The 19,998-nt window shown below is 44.3% G+C and overlaps 1 protein-coding gene and 1 long non-coding RNA gene across 3 annotated transcripts in view; both read left to right on the top strand.

The window, feature by feature from the left end:
• RAD23B (RAD23 homolog B, nucleotide excision repair protein) overlaps positions 1 to 3,179 on the top strand; it is a 43,483-nt gene extending 40,304 nt beyond the window's left edge. For both annotated transcript variants that reach the window (XM_020878219.2, XM_070459341.1), the window contains one exon: positions 1,818 to 3,179. In XM_020878219.2, coding sequence (XP_020733878.1) covers positions 1,818 to 1,931 — 114 coding nt within the window. In that variant the 3' untranslated portion in view covers positions 1,932 to 3,179. The remainder of the gene's footprint in view (positions 1 to 1,817) is intronic.
• An 8,476-nt stretch (positions 3,180 to 11,655) lies between these two features.
• On the top strand, positions 11,656 to 19,626 carry LOC139032410 (uncharacterized). Its single transcript, XR_011484946.1, has 2 exons — positions 11,656 to 14,712; positions 15,154 to 19,626. It is a non-coding gene; the product is annotated as an uncharacterized lncRNA (long non-coding RNA).
• The last annotated feature ends 372 nt before the right edge of the window (positions 19,627 to 19,998 follow it).

The following is a 19,998-nucleotide window of genomic DNA, read 5'->3' as shown; positions in this document are numbered from 1 at the left end:
AGTTAATTCCTTTTTTACCAACTAAATGTTTTTGACTGTCAAGATGATGGGTAGCATCCTCTGGCAATAAAGTATTTTTAAATTAAGGTATATACATTGGTTTTTAGACATGATGCTGCTGCACACCTAACAGACTACAGTATAGTGTAAATATAACTTATATGCATTGGAAAATCAAAAATTCTTGTGTCCTGTTTTATTGCCATATTTGCTTTATAGCAGTATTCTGTAACCAAACCTGCAGTATCTCTGAGGTATACCTGTAGATATTTGCACCCAGAAACTTCTGCAAGAACTGCTACAGCAACATGCCATAAATTTTAGTGTATTGACGTTTTATTTTCATTCATCTTAGAGTATTTTCTAATTTTGTCATTTTTTTGATCTGTAGATTAGAGTTTTATTAATTTCCATATTTATGAATTTTCCAAATATCCTTCTTTTATTGATTTCTAAGTTCATTCCATTGTGGTCAAAGAACATAATTTGTGTAATTTTAATCCTTATAAATTCATTGGGGCTTGTTTTTCGGCCTGATGTAGTCTTTGTGGAGAGTGTTCTGTGTATCCTTGAGAAGGGTGTGCAATTTGCCGTTGTTCAGTGTTCTATAAAGGTCTGTTAGGTCTGGTTGGTTTATAGTATTTTTTTCAGGTTTTCTACTTGCTTGTCTTCTGCCTTCTCTTACCCATTTTAGAACTTAGGGATATTGAAGTCTCCAGCTGTTGTTGCATTTGAAGTCTTTCTGATTGTTTTATCATCATAAAATGTCTTTTAGTAACAATTTTAATCTTAAAGTCTATTTTGTATGATATTAATATAGCCACTTCAGCTCTCTTTTTGTGTAGTTATTTTCATGGTATATATCTTTTTCTATCCTTTTACTTTCAGCATACTTGGGTCTTTGAATCTAAATTGTGTGTCTTACTGTAAAGCATATGGTTTGATTGTGCCCTATCTACCTTTTACTTCAGCTAGCCCAGCTTTAATCTGGACAAGACCTAAGTAACAAAATCATTTTTGAGTTTCTTCTCCTTTCATGGATGAATATAATCATTCTTGAATTAGGAATTTTGCCCGGTTTTTAAAGGTCCTTTCTTGATATAGTCTAATGCAAGGGACAAATGTATGGTACCTGGGGGATTAGATTAATTCACCTGAGTGTTTAAAATTTTAAAAGCAGTGATTGTTGAGTCACAAGTGATTTTCAATAGACTAGGAAAATAAAATTAAATGGATCATATCACCATTTAAAATGCTATAAAAATTAAGCAGATAAAAACATAATACTGTATGTCTTGATTTCAAAAGTATGTTGTATAATATTACTAATAATTGACCACCCATTTTTGTAGTATAAAGTGTTTCATAAAGCAAGGAGGTTAAGAGTGATATTTGACTCTAAGTAAGAATACGGCTTTTTTTTTTTCCAACAAATAGTTGGATTAGGTGGTTAAATTCACCTCCACCTCAGGTTGCTCTCATCCATAGCTTCACCGCTTATGTACTAAAAGCCATCTGATTTACAGATTTCTGTAGGGTCATTTATTTTTAAACTACCACAGCAGTTGATTTTTAGTGTTAATGCCAGTGAGTCTTACCAGAGTGTCTGTTTGGTCTTGAAGCTCTAACTAGGAGCAGAGAGTTTGTAAGTGGCTGCAGCAAAGTTTGTAAGTGGCTGTCTCGCCCCTTGAATGGTACAGCAACTCCACTGTCAGAAGGGATGAGTTCATGTAACATTCTTAAGCTTTTTTGCATCCTTTATAGTATGTTTTCAAACAATAATGACTCCATAATATGTTTTCTTTCTTTTCTTTCAGTTAAAGGCATTAGGATTTCCTGAAGGACTTGTGATACAAGCATATTTTGCTTGTGAGAAGAATGAGAACTTGGCTGCCAATTTTCTTCTACAACAAAACTTTGATGAAGATTGAAAGGGACTTTTTTTTTATCTCACACTTCACACCAGTGCATTACACTAACTTTGTTCACTGGATTGTCTGGGATGACTTGGGCTCATATCCACAATACTTGGTATAAGGTAGTAGATTGTCGGGGGTGGGGGGGAGGGACCTAGGATATCGGGCAGGGATATATACAGTGCATGTCTGCTTCGGTCAGCAGATGCCGCAGATCCACACAGTGTGTAAAATACAACCAAAAATCAGCTTCTGCAGGTCTTTATTTCTTCTATAAAACAGTAGGTAACTTTTCCTAGGTTTCACTCTTTTTAGTGTACTAGATCCAGAAATTTAGTGTAATGCCCTGCTTTATATTTCTTTGACTTAACATTGGTTTCAGAAAGAATCTTTGCTACCTAGAATCTACAGTCCCTATTTTATGGCAACACTGGATAATGGCTTTGTGAAATTGGAAAAAAAAAAATGGGAGTGACTGTAAATGGAAATGCCAAATTATTGATGGTTATTGTTGCTGCTTCAAATAAGTATAAAATTAATGTGTAAGAAAGCCCATTCTTTCATGATACGTACTTGGGGTTGAAGGGGGGAGATGGAACATTTTCTTAAAGATGAGAATAATTAACTGCTATTTTAAATTTCTTGATCATTGAATGTGAGACCCTTCTAACATGATTTGCGAAGCTGTACAAGTATAGGCAGAGTTATTTTTCTGTTTACATTTTTTTGTTTTTTGGTTTATTTTGGGGGTAAATTGGTAGCTGCCTAATTACTGTTTACTTCATTGTTATATTGCAGTAAAAATTTATAAAAACCACGGTTGCATGTTTGCTTTTGATGTATCCCTTTGTGGAGTTAGCACTTTGGGGCCAATGAAGAAATGCAGCATTCACTCTCCCTGTCTTCCCCTTCCCTCAGCAGAAATGTGTTTGTCAGCAAGTCGTGAATTCCAACTGCTGCCTTTTTAAAAACCCACAAAATGCTGATTCAGTTCAAGATTAATGCAAATGTCTCAAAACTGGGTTTCTGATATTTGTAAATGTTTTTTCCTTATTAGATAAGAATGTATGACCATTAAAGTGATTAGGATTATTTTGCTTTTGAAAAGAGAAGGTGGACAGAACTACAATCCAGCATCTATTATTGCATTGGAAAGACTGACGAAATCTTTTGGAAGGGTTGGGAGATGAGGCTGGAATAGTACTTTGGAAAATATACAATCAAGATATCTCATGGCATATTAAAAGAAAAATCTTAATAGCAGTGTTGGCTTTTATTTGGATTTTTTTAATCTCAGCTTTTTTCTTTGGAATCTCCTTTGTTGGCATTGTTATTTGATCATGAAGAGGGGGCAGGTGTCTACTTGTTTTTTTTTTCCCCCCAAGCGCTCTTTTCCTGAATATTAAAAAGACTAAAGAAATAATTTTTTTTTTCTACATACTGAGTTAAGAAGATGAATTTGCACAGATTTCATCCTGCATAATCTCTTAATAATCCTTAGCACAGTTTGGTGATGACTTTTAAGCTTTTACATCATGCACTCGTAACCTATCTCTTATGAAAATAAACAAAATTATGATTTTTTTCCCATGTTAATTATGTAGTTTAATCTTCATGTGTTTATTCCATAAACACAACAAGACCTTTGGACTTTGTATTACCTGTATGTTTTATAATGGATTGTGCAAAAATGTCTCAGAATAAAATGAGGATTTGTAAATATGTTCATCTTTCAAGGTAGAGCAATGAGTTGGGAAGCGGGATGGCATTTCTGGTGAGATAATATTCTATCTGCTACTTACTTGCTTAGAGCCTAGTGAAAACTAGAAAAGGAGAGAAAAAGCAACCAGCAGCCACCTCTTCTTTTCTCTGGAAAGTGACAGCAGGAGGTGATCGATCACATGGAGCTTTTGTCCTTGGACAGCAAAACTACAAATAGTGGGATTAATAATTGCCAGAAGACAATTCAGGCCAAGTTTTGACCATTCTTTACAGTGCTCTGTTTATCTGCGGAAAGAATCAGCCATGACACCATGAAAGAAATAGGCTTTATGTGACCTTTTGCTGTTATCTTTTAATTTACAAACATTTAGTAAATCTCTTAATCTAAGTGGCTACGTGACTTTGGAATTTTGCGTTTGGGGTATTCTGTCATCTGTCTCTTGAAATCTATTGATTGTTTAGTTGCTCTGTGGAAAACCTGAAGAAGCTTAAGTTTATACTTGTTAAGTTCTTAATTGCCATCTAGTCAAATATATTTTTACATTGTTTAAAAATACTGAAGTGTTCCACCATATGACTTTTTTCTCTTGTACTCAATGGCTAGGATTCGAGAGAATTAATTATAAAATATTTTCAATATATCCAACATGGCATTTCTCATTTCTTATAATGATTTTACTGTATAGAATCTTAGATTGGAAAGTGACAGTGCCCCATCACTGAACCTTCTGTTGTTAGGGTTTGGGATGACCGGAACTAGGTCAGTTTTATTCGGTCTCCTGTTTGTGTTCACTGTGAAAAAACATCAACACAGAGATGGGACACTTCCTCTAGAATGTATATAACAGAGTTTATGGGGGCTTTAGAGATTTCAGGGAGTTCTCTCTTTTCCAAACCTTTTTTGTTGTTGTTGTTAACATCAGCCAGCCTGAGATGGCTACAAAACATTCAGAAGCAAGCAGTTTCCAGGAGTCCTTCTGACCACATCTGTGTTCCGCTGAGCCGCTCAGCTGTGCGGTTCAGGTACAGTGTGTCCTTCCAGTTGACTTCGCACTGTCCATTTTGTTCCACTTTGTCCTAAGCCAGGGACCAGCGAACTGCAGTCTCATGAGCTGCATCTGGCTCACTGCCTGTTGTATGAGCCATGAGCTGAGAATGGCCTTTACAGTTCTTAGTGTTTTGTTTACAAAAAGGTGAAAATTAAGATTCCAGTTCCAGTGTCCATAAATAGTTTTGTTGGGACACAGCAATGCTCCTTTATTTACATATTATCTATAAGCAGCCACTTTTGTGCTAAAGAGGTTTGCTGTTGAATAGTTTGCAACAAACACTGGCCAGCAAAACCTAAATACTGTCTGGCCCTTTACAGAAAGTTCCATCCTTGTCTTAGATTGCAGCTAGGCCCATCATATGTTAAATTGTGACGCTTTTCCCCCTTTTATTTGCCATTCTTGGCCTCTTGAGGTCGTAACTTCATATTGCTTTGTTGGTGACCATCATGGGATCTTGCAGAGGTGTGGTATCACCCCCACATATCATCACAGGGAGGAGCGCCTGGCATGCTAGTCGAGCATGTATGTGATGTCTAAAACTATCCTTCGCTATTGCTATACTATTTCTCATGCTTTAGTAAGATAACTAAATAAAGCACCAAGTGAGTAAGTGAAAGTGCTATTCTCCGTTGTGTCCAGCCCTCTGCCACCCCATGGCCTGTAGCCCACCAGTTTCCTCTGACCGTGGAATTCTCCAGGCAGGCATACTGGAGTGGGTAGCCATTCCCTTCTCCAAGGGAATCTTCCGGACCCAGGGGGTCAATCCTGAGTCTCCGGCATTGCACGCAGATTCTTTACCGTCTTGAGTCACCAGAGGAGTCCAAAATTCAGCACTGAGCGGTGTCAGAAGCACTTTGCATAGTGGTGACTCGTTTAGAACAGAAAAGTCAAATGAATGCATCTGGGAATGCCTGGGTCCTGGGATCAGACTTGGGTGTGTGAAAGGGAGGATCTTAACTACAGCTGGAAGGGTGGATGAAACCCTGGAGGGAGAGAGGGAGCAGTTGAACCTGAACTGTGTGGGTAGTTTGGGGGTGGGGGCGACGGTGACGGAGGCAGGGAGCAAAGCTTGGACTCGCTAGGGAAGAGACAGCAACGTGCACCACACCAACGTTTGGGGAGCCACACCAAATAATGACAAATGGGTTATAAAAGGCCTTCCCTATCACATAGTTAATATGACAAACGTGGTCCCTCAAGATGGGTTTGCACTGTAAAGAGGAGGCTAGGAGGACCAAAGAAACCTTACTGATGACCAGTTTGTTTCATGTGCTGTGGATTCCACAGTGAATGGAAACGTGATGATCTTTGCCATTGAGTGTGGTTTACTATGACAGAGACTGAACACTAACGGATCCTTCAACAGGTACAGCATAGCTGGAGCGCAGACCTGCCTCCTGTCTCGTGCAAACTTATTTTCTATTCTTGTTGCGTTAGTAGGCTTTCATCCTCTCTCACCTGGCTCAGAATGAGTTACAGATGTTTGTAGATGGTGTTCCTCTCCAGATTATGAGTTGGTCTTCAGGTACCTGGTGAGGTTGGCCTCTCAAGGAGCCTCACCATTTTTCTCCAGTGTTTCAACTATTAGGTTTTCTGTGATGAAAACTGAGCACTTCTGCACTTTGACCAGCTCTAGATGGGCTTTCACACTTCAAGCCTGTGTCTGCCAGAACTGCTTGTTGGACTGCAACCTTAAGTCTCAAAGGATATTTGCTGTGGAGCCTGAGTTTTGTCACATCTACCATCTCTATGACAAAGTCCAAATTGGTCTCAAAATTCTTAAGAGTGTCTGGCAGTAAATCACAGAAGTCAGCTGGGTTTTATTTGCCAACAATAGCAGATTAGAAGAACACTATAAGTTACCTCAAAATTGGTTAAGAATTGGATGAGAATGAAATGGGGCTGATGGGTCTATGCCTTAGAACAGCTTAAGGTTAGAATTTGTGTGTGGGGCAGGGGATGCTTTTATGAACCCTGAAGTGATTTTTTTGTTTTTCTTTGCAGTTTTTTCGCATTTTAGTCCTATTTGTTGATGGTGGCATTTTGTGGGGTTCTCTTTGGTTTCGTTTTTGTCTTCAAATTTCTTTTTGGTCAATAAGGTTGCTTCTACTTGTTCGATATCATTTAAGGTAATATTTATCTCCACTTTAAAATAATTTTGTATCTTAAATTTTGGGGTTATAAGTTTTATGCTATGTTTGCATTTTTGCAAAGAACCTTAATTTCTTCATCCTTACACAGTTTCAGACTTACAGAAAATTGTGGGAATAGCACAAAAAGCTCCCAATTAAACCCACCCACTACTTCCCCAAACCCACTGAAGTTTTGCAGTTGTAGTAATGTCTGCCATAGAAGAAGGCTTCAGTCGAGAGTGATATACTGCATTAAGTTGGTTTCCAGTCTATACTCTTTCACAGTCCTTCCTTGATGTTTAGGAGCTTAACTTTTTTTTTTTTTTTTTTTTAAGATTACAGGGTGCTTGTCTTATGCAATGTCCCTCAATTTACATTTGGTGTTTTCTCATGACTAGACTCAGATTATGCATTTTTGGAAAAAGTGCTGCTGTGCCCTTTCCAAGTGACATAATTTCTTTTTTTATTAATAAGTATTCACCTGTATTCTGGCTCATCTGTACTCTTTCCCTCACTTGTAATCTGCATTCCTGTATGGACTGTATTCCTGTTTTATTCACTAGTATATAGTCCATAACTCACTATATTGATGCTCAGATTATCCTGTTTTTTCCTAAGATTTATTTTTTTGGATGTGGACCATTTTTAAAGTTTTTAATTTGTTATAATATTGTTTCTGTTTTATGTTTTGGTGTTTTTGGCCATGCAGCATGTGGGATCTTTTAGCTCCCCGACCAGGGATTGAACCCCCACCACCTGCACTGGAAAATGAATCTCAACCACTGGACTGCAAGGGAAGTCACCGTCCCATTGCTTTTTGTTCGTAAAGCTGGTGTCTGTGTTTGGCATGTCCTTATCACTCTTTTGAGTACTTCCTTCCTTTCTCACACAGTAATATGTTTCAGGCTCTCGTATTGGGCTGGCCAGATAGTTGGGAAAACCCGAGTGAGCTTTTTTTGACCAATCCAGTATTCTCTGCACCAGCCCTGGAATTTGCCATTTTCTCCAAGAAGCTCTGGCTCCCTTTCATGCAGATTGTATGTAGAGACCAAAACTTTGCTCTAGGTGTGCTTAATTGTTACTGGAGTCTCACTGCTCCTGAGCATTTCAGTAGACACGTAGAAAATAAATACACATATGCAAACATTACATCTGTATTCCTATGCCTACGTACAGATATGGAACAGGAGTTCACACTGGTATTCCCCCTCCCCCCCTGCCTTTTTTTAACACATTATCGTCTCCCTTTAGTTTACTGAAGTACAGTTGATTTACAGTGTTGGGTTATGTTCTGGTTTGCAGCAAAGTGATTCAGGAATATATGTATACACATATATGTAATATATTTTATATATATTTCTTCATATTTCCCATTCTATTTTCCAAAATGTAGTAGTTGTATCTGTTCATCCCACACTCTTAATTTCTCCCTCCCCCTCACCCACCGCCCCTTCCCTTTTGGTAACCAAAAATTTGTTTTCTATGTCTGTGAGTCAGTTTTCTTTTTGTGAGTAAGTTCATTTGTATCATGTTTTAGGTTCCACATATGAATAATATGTCTTTTTCTTTCTGACTGACTTCACTTGGTATGATAATCCCTTGGTCTATCCATGTTGCTGCAAATGGCATTATCTTTTCTTGGGCACTGAGAGACTTAACTGCCATTATGTTCAGTATGTTTGCTAATTTGTCATCTCTGTGTATAATGGCATTATTTCATTCTTTTTATGGCTGAGTAATATTTCTTTGTGTATGTATACCATATCTTCTTTATCCATTCCTCTGTTGATAAACATTTAAGTTGTTTCCATGTCTTGGCTATTGTAAATGCTGCTATGAATATTGAGGTGTGTGTATCTTTTTGAATTAGTTTTCTCTGATACATGCCCAGGAGTGGGATCATACAGCAACTCTATTTTTAGTTTTTTAAGGAACCTACCTACTGTTTTCCATAGTGGCTGCACCAATTTATATTCCCACCCACAGAGTCGGAGGATTCCCTTCACTCTCCTCCGCCTCCAGCATTTACGTGTAGACTTGATGATGGATGTTGTGCCTGGCTACAGCGGTACCATTAATACTGGTCCAGCACCACAAGGTTCGTTCTGGCTTCTCCTTCATTATTCCCAACTCCTTTCTTGGACGCTAAGAGGCTTAACTGCCGTTATGTTCAGTATGTTTGCTTATTTGTCACCCCCTCTGTATATAAACAATCTGCTTAGCCACTCAGCTGCCTAAGTGTGTGTTTCAGGTGTGTTTTAGTGGTGGTCGGGGAGACGGCCGGGGGAGCAGACAAGTGGAGGGCAGTGCGGCCGCAGGCTGGACTATTCATGGCTCCCCCCAGAATTGTGCTCTGTTGTGTCTTTGTGTTGGCACACGCTGCTACCCCGATTCATTCATTCAGCAACTAATGAGCAGTTGCCTAAGGCCAGGCAAGCCTTTGGTTTGGCATTGTTCCACCTCTTTTACTGATTCCTCAGTGTTCAAAACCATACAAGACCCCATTTGCCCACGAACCCCTTTTCCCTTCAATTTGAGCCAGAGAACTCCTCTCTATTCCTTCAGCAACTTGTATCTACTCTGAAGATGGAGATCCTGGATTGAAATTGTCTGTGTCACCCATTAGACTATACAGTGAATGAGCAGGCATCTGACGAGCTCTTTCAAGTCTGTGCCTGTGTCTGTCATCTCTGTATCCTCAGAACGAGTGAAGGGTGGAGGTGCCGGTCAGCACTGCGTGGATAAACAGGCAGTGTACAAATAACTGGGACAACCTTTGTCATTTTTACTAGGGCTCCAGGTTCATCCTTACCAGGTCTGTCATCCCTTCAGCTGTAAAAGCTGACTTAAGAAGTTTAGGGGCAAAGAACAGAGTCCCAGAGCCTGCTCTGTTTTTCTCTCCTCAGCCCAGGAAGCTTGGCACCAGATTCTGAAGGCCTGACACATAATACAGTGAGCTGGCTGGTGGTAGGGGCAGCAGGATTCAGTTGACAGATTCCAGATGGGTCCACCTCTGAGACATAAACAGCGCAGACCGACAGCTGCAGTCCCAAGAATCCCAGGCTGGGGCAGGTCAGAGGGACCTGAAGATCTGGGCTTGGAGTCAGGCCTGGATTTCTGTCTTCACACCCCATGCCAGCTCTGTGACTTCAGCCATGGGTCCCGCTTTCCTCCTGTAAAGCAGAGCCCACCTCAGAGCTTGCTAGTAGGGGTCAAGGGAGAGAGTAGATGGGAGAACACCGTTCCCGAGGCCAGGGCTCTTTTCTGACGTGGTTGCAGACTGCCTGTCCTAGAGGCTGGGAGTTCTTTTGCCTTTCTGCAACGTGAGGCATGGCGCCTGGACGACAGAGTGGCTGAGATTGTCTATGGTGCTGGGTGCGCCTCCTTGATGATCCCGGGGTGCCTGGGTCCTCTCTCCGCTGTTAGCAGCTCAGCATTCCCAGGGGGGCTGGTGGCCTTCCCATTCAGCTGGTCAGCGTGGCACAAACATTGGCAACACATGCACATAAGGTGTTCATGTCCACACACCATTTCTGAGCAATGCTGACTTTTCTCCTATCGATTTCTAGGCCAAGGCATTGGCAGCTATGTCTCATCTCTGAATCAAGTTTAGCAGAGAACCCAGAAAAATTGCCCACTGCCCGTTTCACCCATCCCTAGGGACACTCTGTGTGTCTTTTAGATTTCCTCTGTTTCCTGCCAGTGGCACAGGACCTCAGGAACAGGCCTGCGGGTGCCACCCAGCAACCAAGCAGCCGGGCCTCTGTCATGCCTCATCTCCAGCCTCCACTTGAACACTTCTAGCGATGTGGCCCTCGCTACCGCCAGCTCAGACTTCCTACATTTCAGACACCCCAGGATTGTCAAGCTCCCCTCTCCCCTCTACCTGTCCAGGGAGTAGGCCATCCTCAGCGCCGGGTTAACTTCTAGGCGTCACCCTGAGTCTGTGTGCCAGCCTCTCAGGTCTTTGAGAAGAGTGATTGCGTCTCCCAGACCACCTCCCACCCTGGCCCTTTGGCCAAGTCTCATCCATGCTGAAAAAAAAAATCCCTCACTTGGAATAAGTTATGCCAATGTTAGAGAATCTGCCTGCAATGTGGGAGACCTGGATTCAATCCCTGGGTTGAGAAGATCCCCCTGGAGAAGGGGATGGCAACCCACTCCAGTATTCTCGCCTGGAGAATCCCCATGGACAGAGGAGCCTGGTGGGCTGCAGTCCATGAGGCCGCAAAGAATCGGACGTGACTGAGCGACTAAACACAGCACACATGACGAGGTTATGCTGATAAACACAATACTTGAGGGAGGGTGTAAGCGGTGCAAACTGCTAGAGGAGATCTTACTCCCTTGTTCTGGGCATGATAACTCCATTAATGCTGCCTGAATTTGAGCTTGCTGGTTTGACAGCCACAGTACACTGTGGCCTTGGTTTGAGCAGCTGTGCTTATAATACCAAAGTTTTCAAGATACCCATGTGCTTGGAGTCCACATCTGACCCATGTTACAGAAGCATAAATAGCCTACCCAGGCTTATATATATGTGTGTGTGTGTATATATATGTGTATATGTATATACTACTACTAGCTACTGAACAAAAGCTGTTTTCAGAGAGTCCTTTTGGGCCCAAGAGAAGGTGGATAACCTTTACAAGTCCAAGTGTCTCATCCTGTGCTGCATGCTTTACTTAGACTAGTGTTATCGCCAATTTACAGATGGATTAACTGAGGTTTCAGGGATTCCCTAGTGGCTCAGAGGTTAAAGCGTCTGCCCACAATGCAGGAGACCTGGGTTTGATCCCCAGGTTGGGAAGATCCCCTGGAGAAGGAAATGGCAACCCACTCCACTACTCTAGCCTAGAAAATTCCATGGATGGAGGAGCCTGGTGGGCTACAGTTCATGGGGTCGCAAAGAGTCAGACACGACTGAGCGACTTCACTTTCACTTTCACTGAGGTTTCAATCAGGCCAAAGCTACACAGTTACCAAGTGCAGAGCCAGGAGGCAAACATGGGTGATGTTGCTTTCTTTTCATCCTCACCTCTTCCTATCTCCTGAATTAAGCTTCTTTCCTTCCTGTGATTTTAAAAAAAATTCCTCCTTGCTGTTTCGACAGCTATTTGCTCCTCTGATGATTTGCTTAGCAGTTCTTAAAATGTGGCCCGAAGACTGCTTTCGAGGGGTCTATGACACACAGGTACATCGTAGAGTTTCCCAGGGGTTGCATGGAATGTGACATAACAGCAGATGGAATGAGGGAGAAGTTGCGGGAAGCCAGCTGTCTTCCACTAAGCCAGGTAACAGAGAGGTTTGCAAAAATCAAACACAACACCATTCCTGTCACTGATGTCTTAAAATGTTATTTTTCACAAAGGTTAAAAATAACATGTAGTAGGTTTATTTTAAATGAATTAACTTTGGGGGACTTCCATGGCAGCCCAGTGGTTAAGACTTTGCCTTCTAATGCAAGAGGTGTGGATTTGATTCGTGGTCACAGAGTTAGGATCCCACATGCCTTGATGGCCAAAAAACCAAAACATAAACTACAGAAGCAATATTGTAACAAACTCAAAAAAAGACTTTAAAAATGGTCCACATCAAAAGAAATCTTTTTTAAAAATGAATCAACTTTTAGAACTTCTCAATTTCTTACTAAGTATTGATGGATCTAACCAACACAAAGAAAAACTCTGGGGTTTCTCAGTTTTTAAGAGGGAGAAGAGGTCTCAAGCCCAGAAAGTTTGAGAACTGCTGTGTTAGATGATGGTTTTTCCACTTTAGACTTGTTAAATGACCCCAAACACACTATCTGGGATAGTCACTGGCATGTTGGTGAAATATTTCCTCCTGTCTGCTGCAGACATGGTGGGGATGCTGACACCTGGAGCTTGTCTGCTGTCTGTCTGCCAAATGCCTTCCATTCGCTCTCAGGGTAATGCAGGCCGAACTCCTCTGATTGGCTTTCCGTGCCCTTTACAGGCTTGCTTCAGCAGATGCCTCCAGCCCGTCTCCCTGCCTCTCCACCACATGCAGCACGACTCCATTATCCAGCCTTTCCACACCTGAACACACAGTTACACGTGCTGGTCACTCTGCCTAGAAATTATCCATATTCCTCTCTTCTCATCTGAACTCCTTTCCCACCTTTAAAACCCGCTTTAGTAGCACAAGCTCTGGGAAGGCGTTCTTGCCCAGGAGCAGCAGAGGGCTGCTCACTCGTTCTACTCTCCGAACGTGCAGTGCACTCACTGCTTATCTGACCATAACTTCATTTGCACGTTTGTTTTATGGCCATCACGTCAATGCCAAAGCAAAACTTGCCAAGTCAATCATCAGCAGAAGGAGCTCGGCACCCACGACTTACAAGGGAACTGGAAGGAACTGTGCTTTGGAGCCCTGCTACAGGTTTAGGGTGGAAGGGGGGGATGCTCTGGCGTGGGAGGGGGAACGTAACATGGAAAGCCCACGTTGAGTGATGGGGAGATGCCAGGACGGGCTCTCCACCGTGCCCTGACACGCCCCCTTGTGGTGAGGGAGCGCTATGCAGTGTTTCAGGTGGGAGGATGGGGACGAACCCCGCAGGTTATGGGCAACCATCTCTGTGTCCTGGAAGAGATGAAGGCACCTGTGGGGAATCCAGCTCAGGTGAGGAGTGGGGGAGATTCTGGTCTAGAAAAGGCATCCCCTAGTGGTCCTCTGTTGCCCAAGGAACGCCGTGGTTCTTTGTGTAGGGGAAAGGACAGAAGGAAACTAAACCTACAGGGCCATGGGCACTAGGCTTTATCCACATTGACTGGTTTGATCCTGCATGTAGATGAGAAACCGAGGCTCAGAGAAGGTGACATAACTAGAACATAGCCCAGGGAGGATGGGGACCTGTCTCCAGGCCACCCTCATGTCCCACTTTATGCTGATTTTCTGTCTGTGTGAGCACTGGGGTTGAGGAGACAGTGCGATTGCCTTCATCTGAGATGCTCTTGTACCTTGCCCTCCTGTGGCACGCCCAGAGGAAGGAACCCAGGAAAAGCTCTTAGGATTTAGAGTCAGGTGGGGTTTTTTTTGTTTGTCTGTTTCTCTTTCAGATTTATGTTACAGTCAATACATGGAGTGGGGTGAGGGTGGAGAAAACCCTCCCTTAGAAGAATCAGCCTGTTCACGTTCAAAACCCAGCCACACACAGACAAGACCTTCTAGCCTTCTCCTAGGCACTGTGACGGAGACATCCCAGGCTGACCTGTGACACCACCTGAAGCCCTGTGCTCCCTTCTGTCTGGCCCTGACCCAGTCTACGTGTCACTTTCTGGCTGAACTGATGGCCCTCTCTTAACCACGGGGATTCTTCAGCCTGATGCCCCTGCAGCCATAAGTATTGACTGAGCACCTACTGTATGCCAGACACAAGGAGGAGGTTGAACAGACCAGCTGCCTCTAAAGCTACACTTTGATGTTTTACATTTGAGGCTTCTGTATAATTCTACTATGGAAAAAGATAGAGTTAATAACTAGAAAGAAACACAGAAGGAAAAAACAAGTCTGCACCCTGTTGCTTCATTGAACCATTGTAGGTTTTGTTTTTTTCTTAATGGGGGTGGGGGGGTCATTTATTTATTTTGTTTTTAGCAAAGGAGACAGCTGTGGTCAGATCTATTTTCAAAGAAATAAAGATAATCATATGGCTTCTCAGCCCTTCTTTACGGCCCCAGTACAGGAAGCCGGGAGCCCACTGCCCACTAAAGTGGAAGCTCTCTCTGGGTCCCGAGCTTGGAACTGGTCTTCTTTGCCCTGCTGGGTGCTCCCAAGGGAAGACAATGGCAGGTAATGTGGCTTCTCTCTGGTTCCAGAAGCAAAAGGAAATGTCAGTTGCTTCTGAGAAGGAAGACGATCTTCTCTGAGGTAGGGAGCATGAAATCAGCGTAGTCAAAACACCATCCCAACCAACCCCTTCTGCTCCCTGGGAACTCTGAGGAGAGCCTTGTGGAGTAAAAAGATCCCAGTCTTTGAAATAATGCAAGTGAATAAAAGTCACTCAGTCATGTCTGACTCTTTGTGACCCCATGGGCTATAGAGGCCATGGAATTCTCCAGGCCAAATATTGGAGTGGTGGCCGTTCCCTTCCCCAGGAGATCTTCCCAACCAAGGGATCGAACCCAGGTCACCCGCACTGCAGGCAGATTCTTTACCAGCTGAACCACCAGGAAAGCAAATGTGGGTTCGAATCCTGATTTGGCCACTAATTAGTCCTGTGATCTTGGCCAACTCACTCAAGTATTCCGAGTCCGAGTGCCCTCATATGTATTGATAATAATTATTATTTACACTGACCTCACTTAACAGTGATAAGATGTATTACAAAGCCACAGCCTAAGAAGTAACTCAGGAGAAAGTAGACAAACGGATCAAAGCCAGAAATCCTGCAGCAGATCTAGGAACACAGGAGAGCTTGGCATGTGAGAGAAGACACCAAAATCAGTGGACAGAGGATGGAATCTTTAGTGAATGCTTCTAGGGAGACTGGCTTCTATCTGGACAAAAGTAAAGTCATCTTACATGTATGCGTGCCTGTCTTCAGCTGCGTGGGTGCTCACTTGCTTTAGTCACATTGGACTCTTTGTGACCCCATGGACTGTAGCCCACCAGGCTCCTCTGTCCATGGGATTCTCCAGGCAAGAACACTGGAGTGGGTTGTCATGCCCTCTTCCAGGGGATCTTCTCAACCCAGGGATCAAACCCAGGACTCTTACGTCTCCTGCACTGGCGGTCAGGTTCTTTACCACTAGTGCCAACTGGGAAGCCATCTTCAGCTGACTAAGACTTAAATGTAAAAGAGAAAGCTGAAAACTAATTAAAGGATGTTTTAGGGACCTGTCTGAACAAGAGACGCCATCATGGGAGTGGACATCTGCCCAAGGAGAACCAAAAAGCTCATCCAGCTGCAGTTTCTGCTCCAGAGGAACCAAGTCTGCCTTCAACCAACTTGTGCTAGAGGTTGTTCACGAGTGGCAGCAACTTGCTGCCACTGTTCTGGTTACAGATAATCCAGAAGATGAGGCTCTCCGGCCAGGAGGACAAACCACTGTCACAGATGCTGTGCATGTGTGGAGGCACCCACACAAAAGGTTGGTGCCCTCATGGGGGGCAGCCGCGCCCCCCAGGAAGAGGCTGATGAGGGGCTCCATCTTCACCATCACCCGAGGTGACGCCACGTGTCCCTGGATTGCAGCCCCCTCCCACCCTGGTCCTCCCAAGGGCCCTGGGAACCGACGCGGCCACACCAAACCCAACAAGTGCTTCAAGGGCCAGAAGTTCAAGAGCACCGGAGGCCAATGCACCAGCTAAGGCTCTAGGAACTAACCTCAGATCCTGCCTTGTTATGAAAAAGTTTTGGATGTTATGAGGGGGAGAAAAAACTAGTAAAAGGAATGTGAGCATCGTTTTCACAAGGCAATCCCGGAAGGATAGAGGTGCATGTGTTGCCTTGTAGGAAGGAGCCAATGTACTGCCTTGGGTGGGGTGGGGGGTGGGGCTGGACCAGGCTTCTGGCTCGGAGGGTACCATGGAGTCTGGGGACTTGAAACATTCAGGGCCTCTCCGAAGGTGTGCCTCTCCCAAAGGTCGGGATCCCAGGACTTTACCCTGGCCTAACTGGACTTGCCCTAGTGGAGCGGTGCACTGTCTTTGAATTTCAGGCACTCAGACTATTATATCTCCCGGATAGAAGATGCACCTCGGCTTGTGTGCAACTGCAGAAGCCCTTCCATTCCTACCTTTCCACTGGCTGCCAGGAGGCCTGAGCTGTTCCTTATCTTTCAGTGGGGGAATCCACAGTATTGGGTGGGCCCAAAGGTTCATTCAGGTTTTCCAAAAGATGTTACAGAAAAACCCAAACCAACCTTTGAGCCAACTTATACTTAGTGATAGCCACTTAATACTGTCATCTTTTTTTTCCCCCCCTTAAGTCTTTTTCTGTATTATTTATTCACTTGTGGCTGCGCTGGGTCTTCCTTGCTGTAGGAGGCTTTCTCGTGGTGGTGAGCAGGCTTCTCATTGCAGAGGCTACTCCTACTGCAGAGCATCGGCTCCAGGCACCCGCGCTTCAGTAGTTGCAGCACATGGGACTCAGTAACTGCGGCTCCCCGGCTCTACGGCATGGGCTTAATAGTCGCAGCACACAGTCTTAGTTGCCCCGTGGCCTGTAGGATCGTCCCAGATTAGGGGACAAACCCGTGTCTCCTGCATCGGCAGGCAGATTCTTAACTCCTGGACCACCAGGGAAGCCCTGATTACTGTCATCTTTAAAGTTATGATTATGCCACCCCACCCCTAGTCTCACATGCCCGTTACATTCATGGCCTGACCGCACACGCCATCCACAGGTACGGGACCCATTCATCAGTTGATAGCCACCTTATGTTGGTGCCTGCCCATGCTTCTCCTTCCACCAGTGATGGGCTCCTCCTTGCCAGCGGAGTGGGGACTCAGGCAGTCCCGAGCCCCATTTATCTCCCTGCTTTCTTGCATCACTCCTGGGACCAGCTGCCGCAGGTAGGGTTCCCAGGAAGCAAGCACTGAAGTGGAGTTCAGGGGGGCGAGAGATTTGTTGGGGATCAGCAGAGGAGGGAGGCAACTGCGAAGCAGCCTGATGAAGCCTCCAGCAGTCCGCAGGGCGCCCTGGAGCCAGCCTCGCCGGGCAGAGCTGTCCCACGTCTGACGGGTGCCTGGGCCTCAGCCCCCTGCATCACCGGTCGGCAGGTGTGGCTGCCCCCAGGAAGGGCTGCTCTCTGCAGCTGGGCGGCAAGTCTCCCGTGAAGGGGGATCTGGGGGCAGTCCTGGAAATGTCATCTGTGGCTGAAGGCAGACTGTGTGCATAATTACAACAGCCCACGTTTGTTCCGTATTTACGGGGCCAGATGAGGCTAAGTGCTCTTTATACTCTGGGGCGGGGCCATCCTTATCCCCATATTTGTGTGCGCTCATGAAGAAACTGAGGCCCAAAAAGCGGAAATGACGCAGGCTGCAGGGATTGAGGGTCCCTCTGCAGAAATTTTTTTTTTTTGATAAAAACTTGAATAATTTTAAATTTTCAGAAAATGGTAACTCAGAGAGCCCCTGTCTATCCTCCTCTCAGTGTTCCCTGACGTCAGCATCGTACACAACCACGGTACAGTCTTCACAACTGAGGAATTAGCACATCGCGAATGATTAAATCACTGGCTTTAGGCGGATTTCCACTGATACCCTTTCACGGCTCCCAGGTCAGATCTGAGATGCCACCTTGCCTTCAGCGTCCCTGAGGTTTGGACTCTCTGGTGTAAACTTTTGACCCAGCGGCCCTCCTGCCTGCTGTTCCCACAGAGGCTTTGTGGCCACGAGCCCTTCAGGTGCCGCTCGCCGCCCCAGCTGTGTGTGTGGGCACGCTGACTAGTTCACTGTTTTCTAATGGAAAGAACTCCCACCAGGCCCAGTTCGGTGAGATGCTTGTTGTGATTTGCCCCTCGGATGCTTCCTGGTGCTCCCCGGTGTGTGTGGGGGTGGGTGCCTTATCGGGGCGCCCAGAGCTGCTTCGGGCTTGGCTCCAGGTGCGCCCAGCACCCGGCCTTCCTGGCCCTGAGGTCTGGCGTGAAGCAAGAAGGAATGAAGTAGGGGATCCCTGTTCTCCTGCCCACACCACTCAGCCAGCCCGCGGACCTCCCAGGTGCCTGCTGGCTGGCTGTTCTGGGTCCAGAGTCCCACAGCGGCTGCCCCCTGAGAACTGGGGTGCTCTGAGCACCCACCTTTATACTATGGAAGGAAAGAGATTGAGCTTTACTGACTGCGAAGTGGGAAAGGTGCAGATTACTTGCACTCGCTTCCAAGCTTGGCTGCTTACTGCTTGCGAGGCCACTGCATTATTTCAGGTCCAATTTTCTCATGGAACTCACTAAAACAGCATCTTGCTTAGTGGTTAAATATGGTAGGCCAAAGCCAGATAATTTGAGTCTCTGCTGTTTATCAGCTGTGTGACCATCATCATGTTACTTAACCTCTCTGTGCCTCACTTTCCTCCTCTGTGATGTGGGGAGAATAACACCCACTTTAGAGGGCTCTTATGAAGATGAACAGAATGAACAAATGCAGAGCATCTAGAACCATGCTTGGCATGGATAAACCCTCAACAAATATTAGGTGTTCTTGTCTAATTCACATGGAGGTTTGGTTTGTCGTTGTTCAGTCGCTAAGTTGTGTCCAGACTCTTTGTGAACCCATGGACTAAGCAAGCCAGGCTTCCTTGTCCTTCACTATCAACCAGAGTTTGCTCAAATTCATGTCCATTGAGTTGGTTATGCCATCTAACCATCTCATTCTCTGTCACCCTCTTCTCCTTTTTGCCTTCAATCTTTCCCATCATCAGGGTCTTTTCCAATGAGTTGGCTCTTCGTATCAGGTGGCCAAAGTATTGGAGTTTCAGCTTCAACATCAGTCCTTCCAATGAATATTCAGGGTTGATTTCCTTTAGTGTTGACTGGTTTGATCTCCTTGCAGTCCAAATGACTCTCAAGAGTCCTTCTCCAGCATCAGAATTTGAAAGCATCAGTTCTTCGGTGCTCAGCCTTCTTTGTGGTCCAACTCTGACATCTATACATGACTACTGGAAAAACCATAGCTTTGACTATACAGAACTTTCTTAGCAAAGTGATCTTTGCTTTTTAATATGCTGTCTAGGTTTGTCATAGCTTTCAAGGATCAAATGTCTTTTAATTTCATGGATGCAGTCACTGTCCGCAGTGACTTTGGAACCCAAGAAAATAAAGTCTGTCACTTCCACTTTTACCCCTTCTATTTGCCATGAATTGATGGGACCAGATACCATGACCTAAGTTTTTTGAATATTGAGTTTTAAACCAGTTTTTTCACTCTCCTCTTTCACCTTCATCAGGATCTAAACATGAATGTTTTGAGAGAATCAAATGAGATCATTATTATAAAGGTGCATTGTAAATGGCAAAGCATGCTAAAAATGACTTGTGCTATTATTTTTCTTTCAGTTTTATTGACATAAGTGACATATGGCACTTACAAGTTTAAGGTGTATAGCATAATGATGATTTGGCTTATATACATCATGAAATGATTATCACAATAAGTTTAATGAACACCATCTCATGTAGATATAAAATTAAATTTAAAAAAAATTTTTAAATT

Source organism: Odocoileus virginianus, chromosome 31 (genome assembly GCF_023699985.2).
Source record: "Odocoileus virginianus isolate 20LAN1187 ecotype Illinois chromosome 31, Ovbor_1.2, whole genome shotgun sequence".
Taxonomy (NCBI): domain Eukaryota; kingdom Metazoa; phylum Chordata; class Mammalia; order Artiodactyla; family Cervidae; genus Odocoileus; species Odocoileus virginianus.
This window is presented reverse-complemented; position numbering and strand designations above follow the sequence as displayed.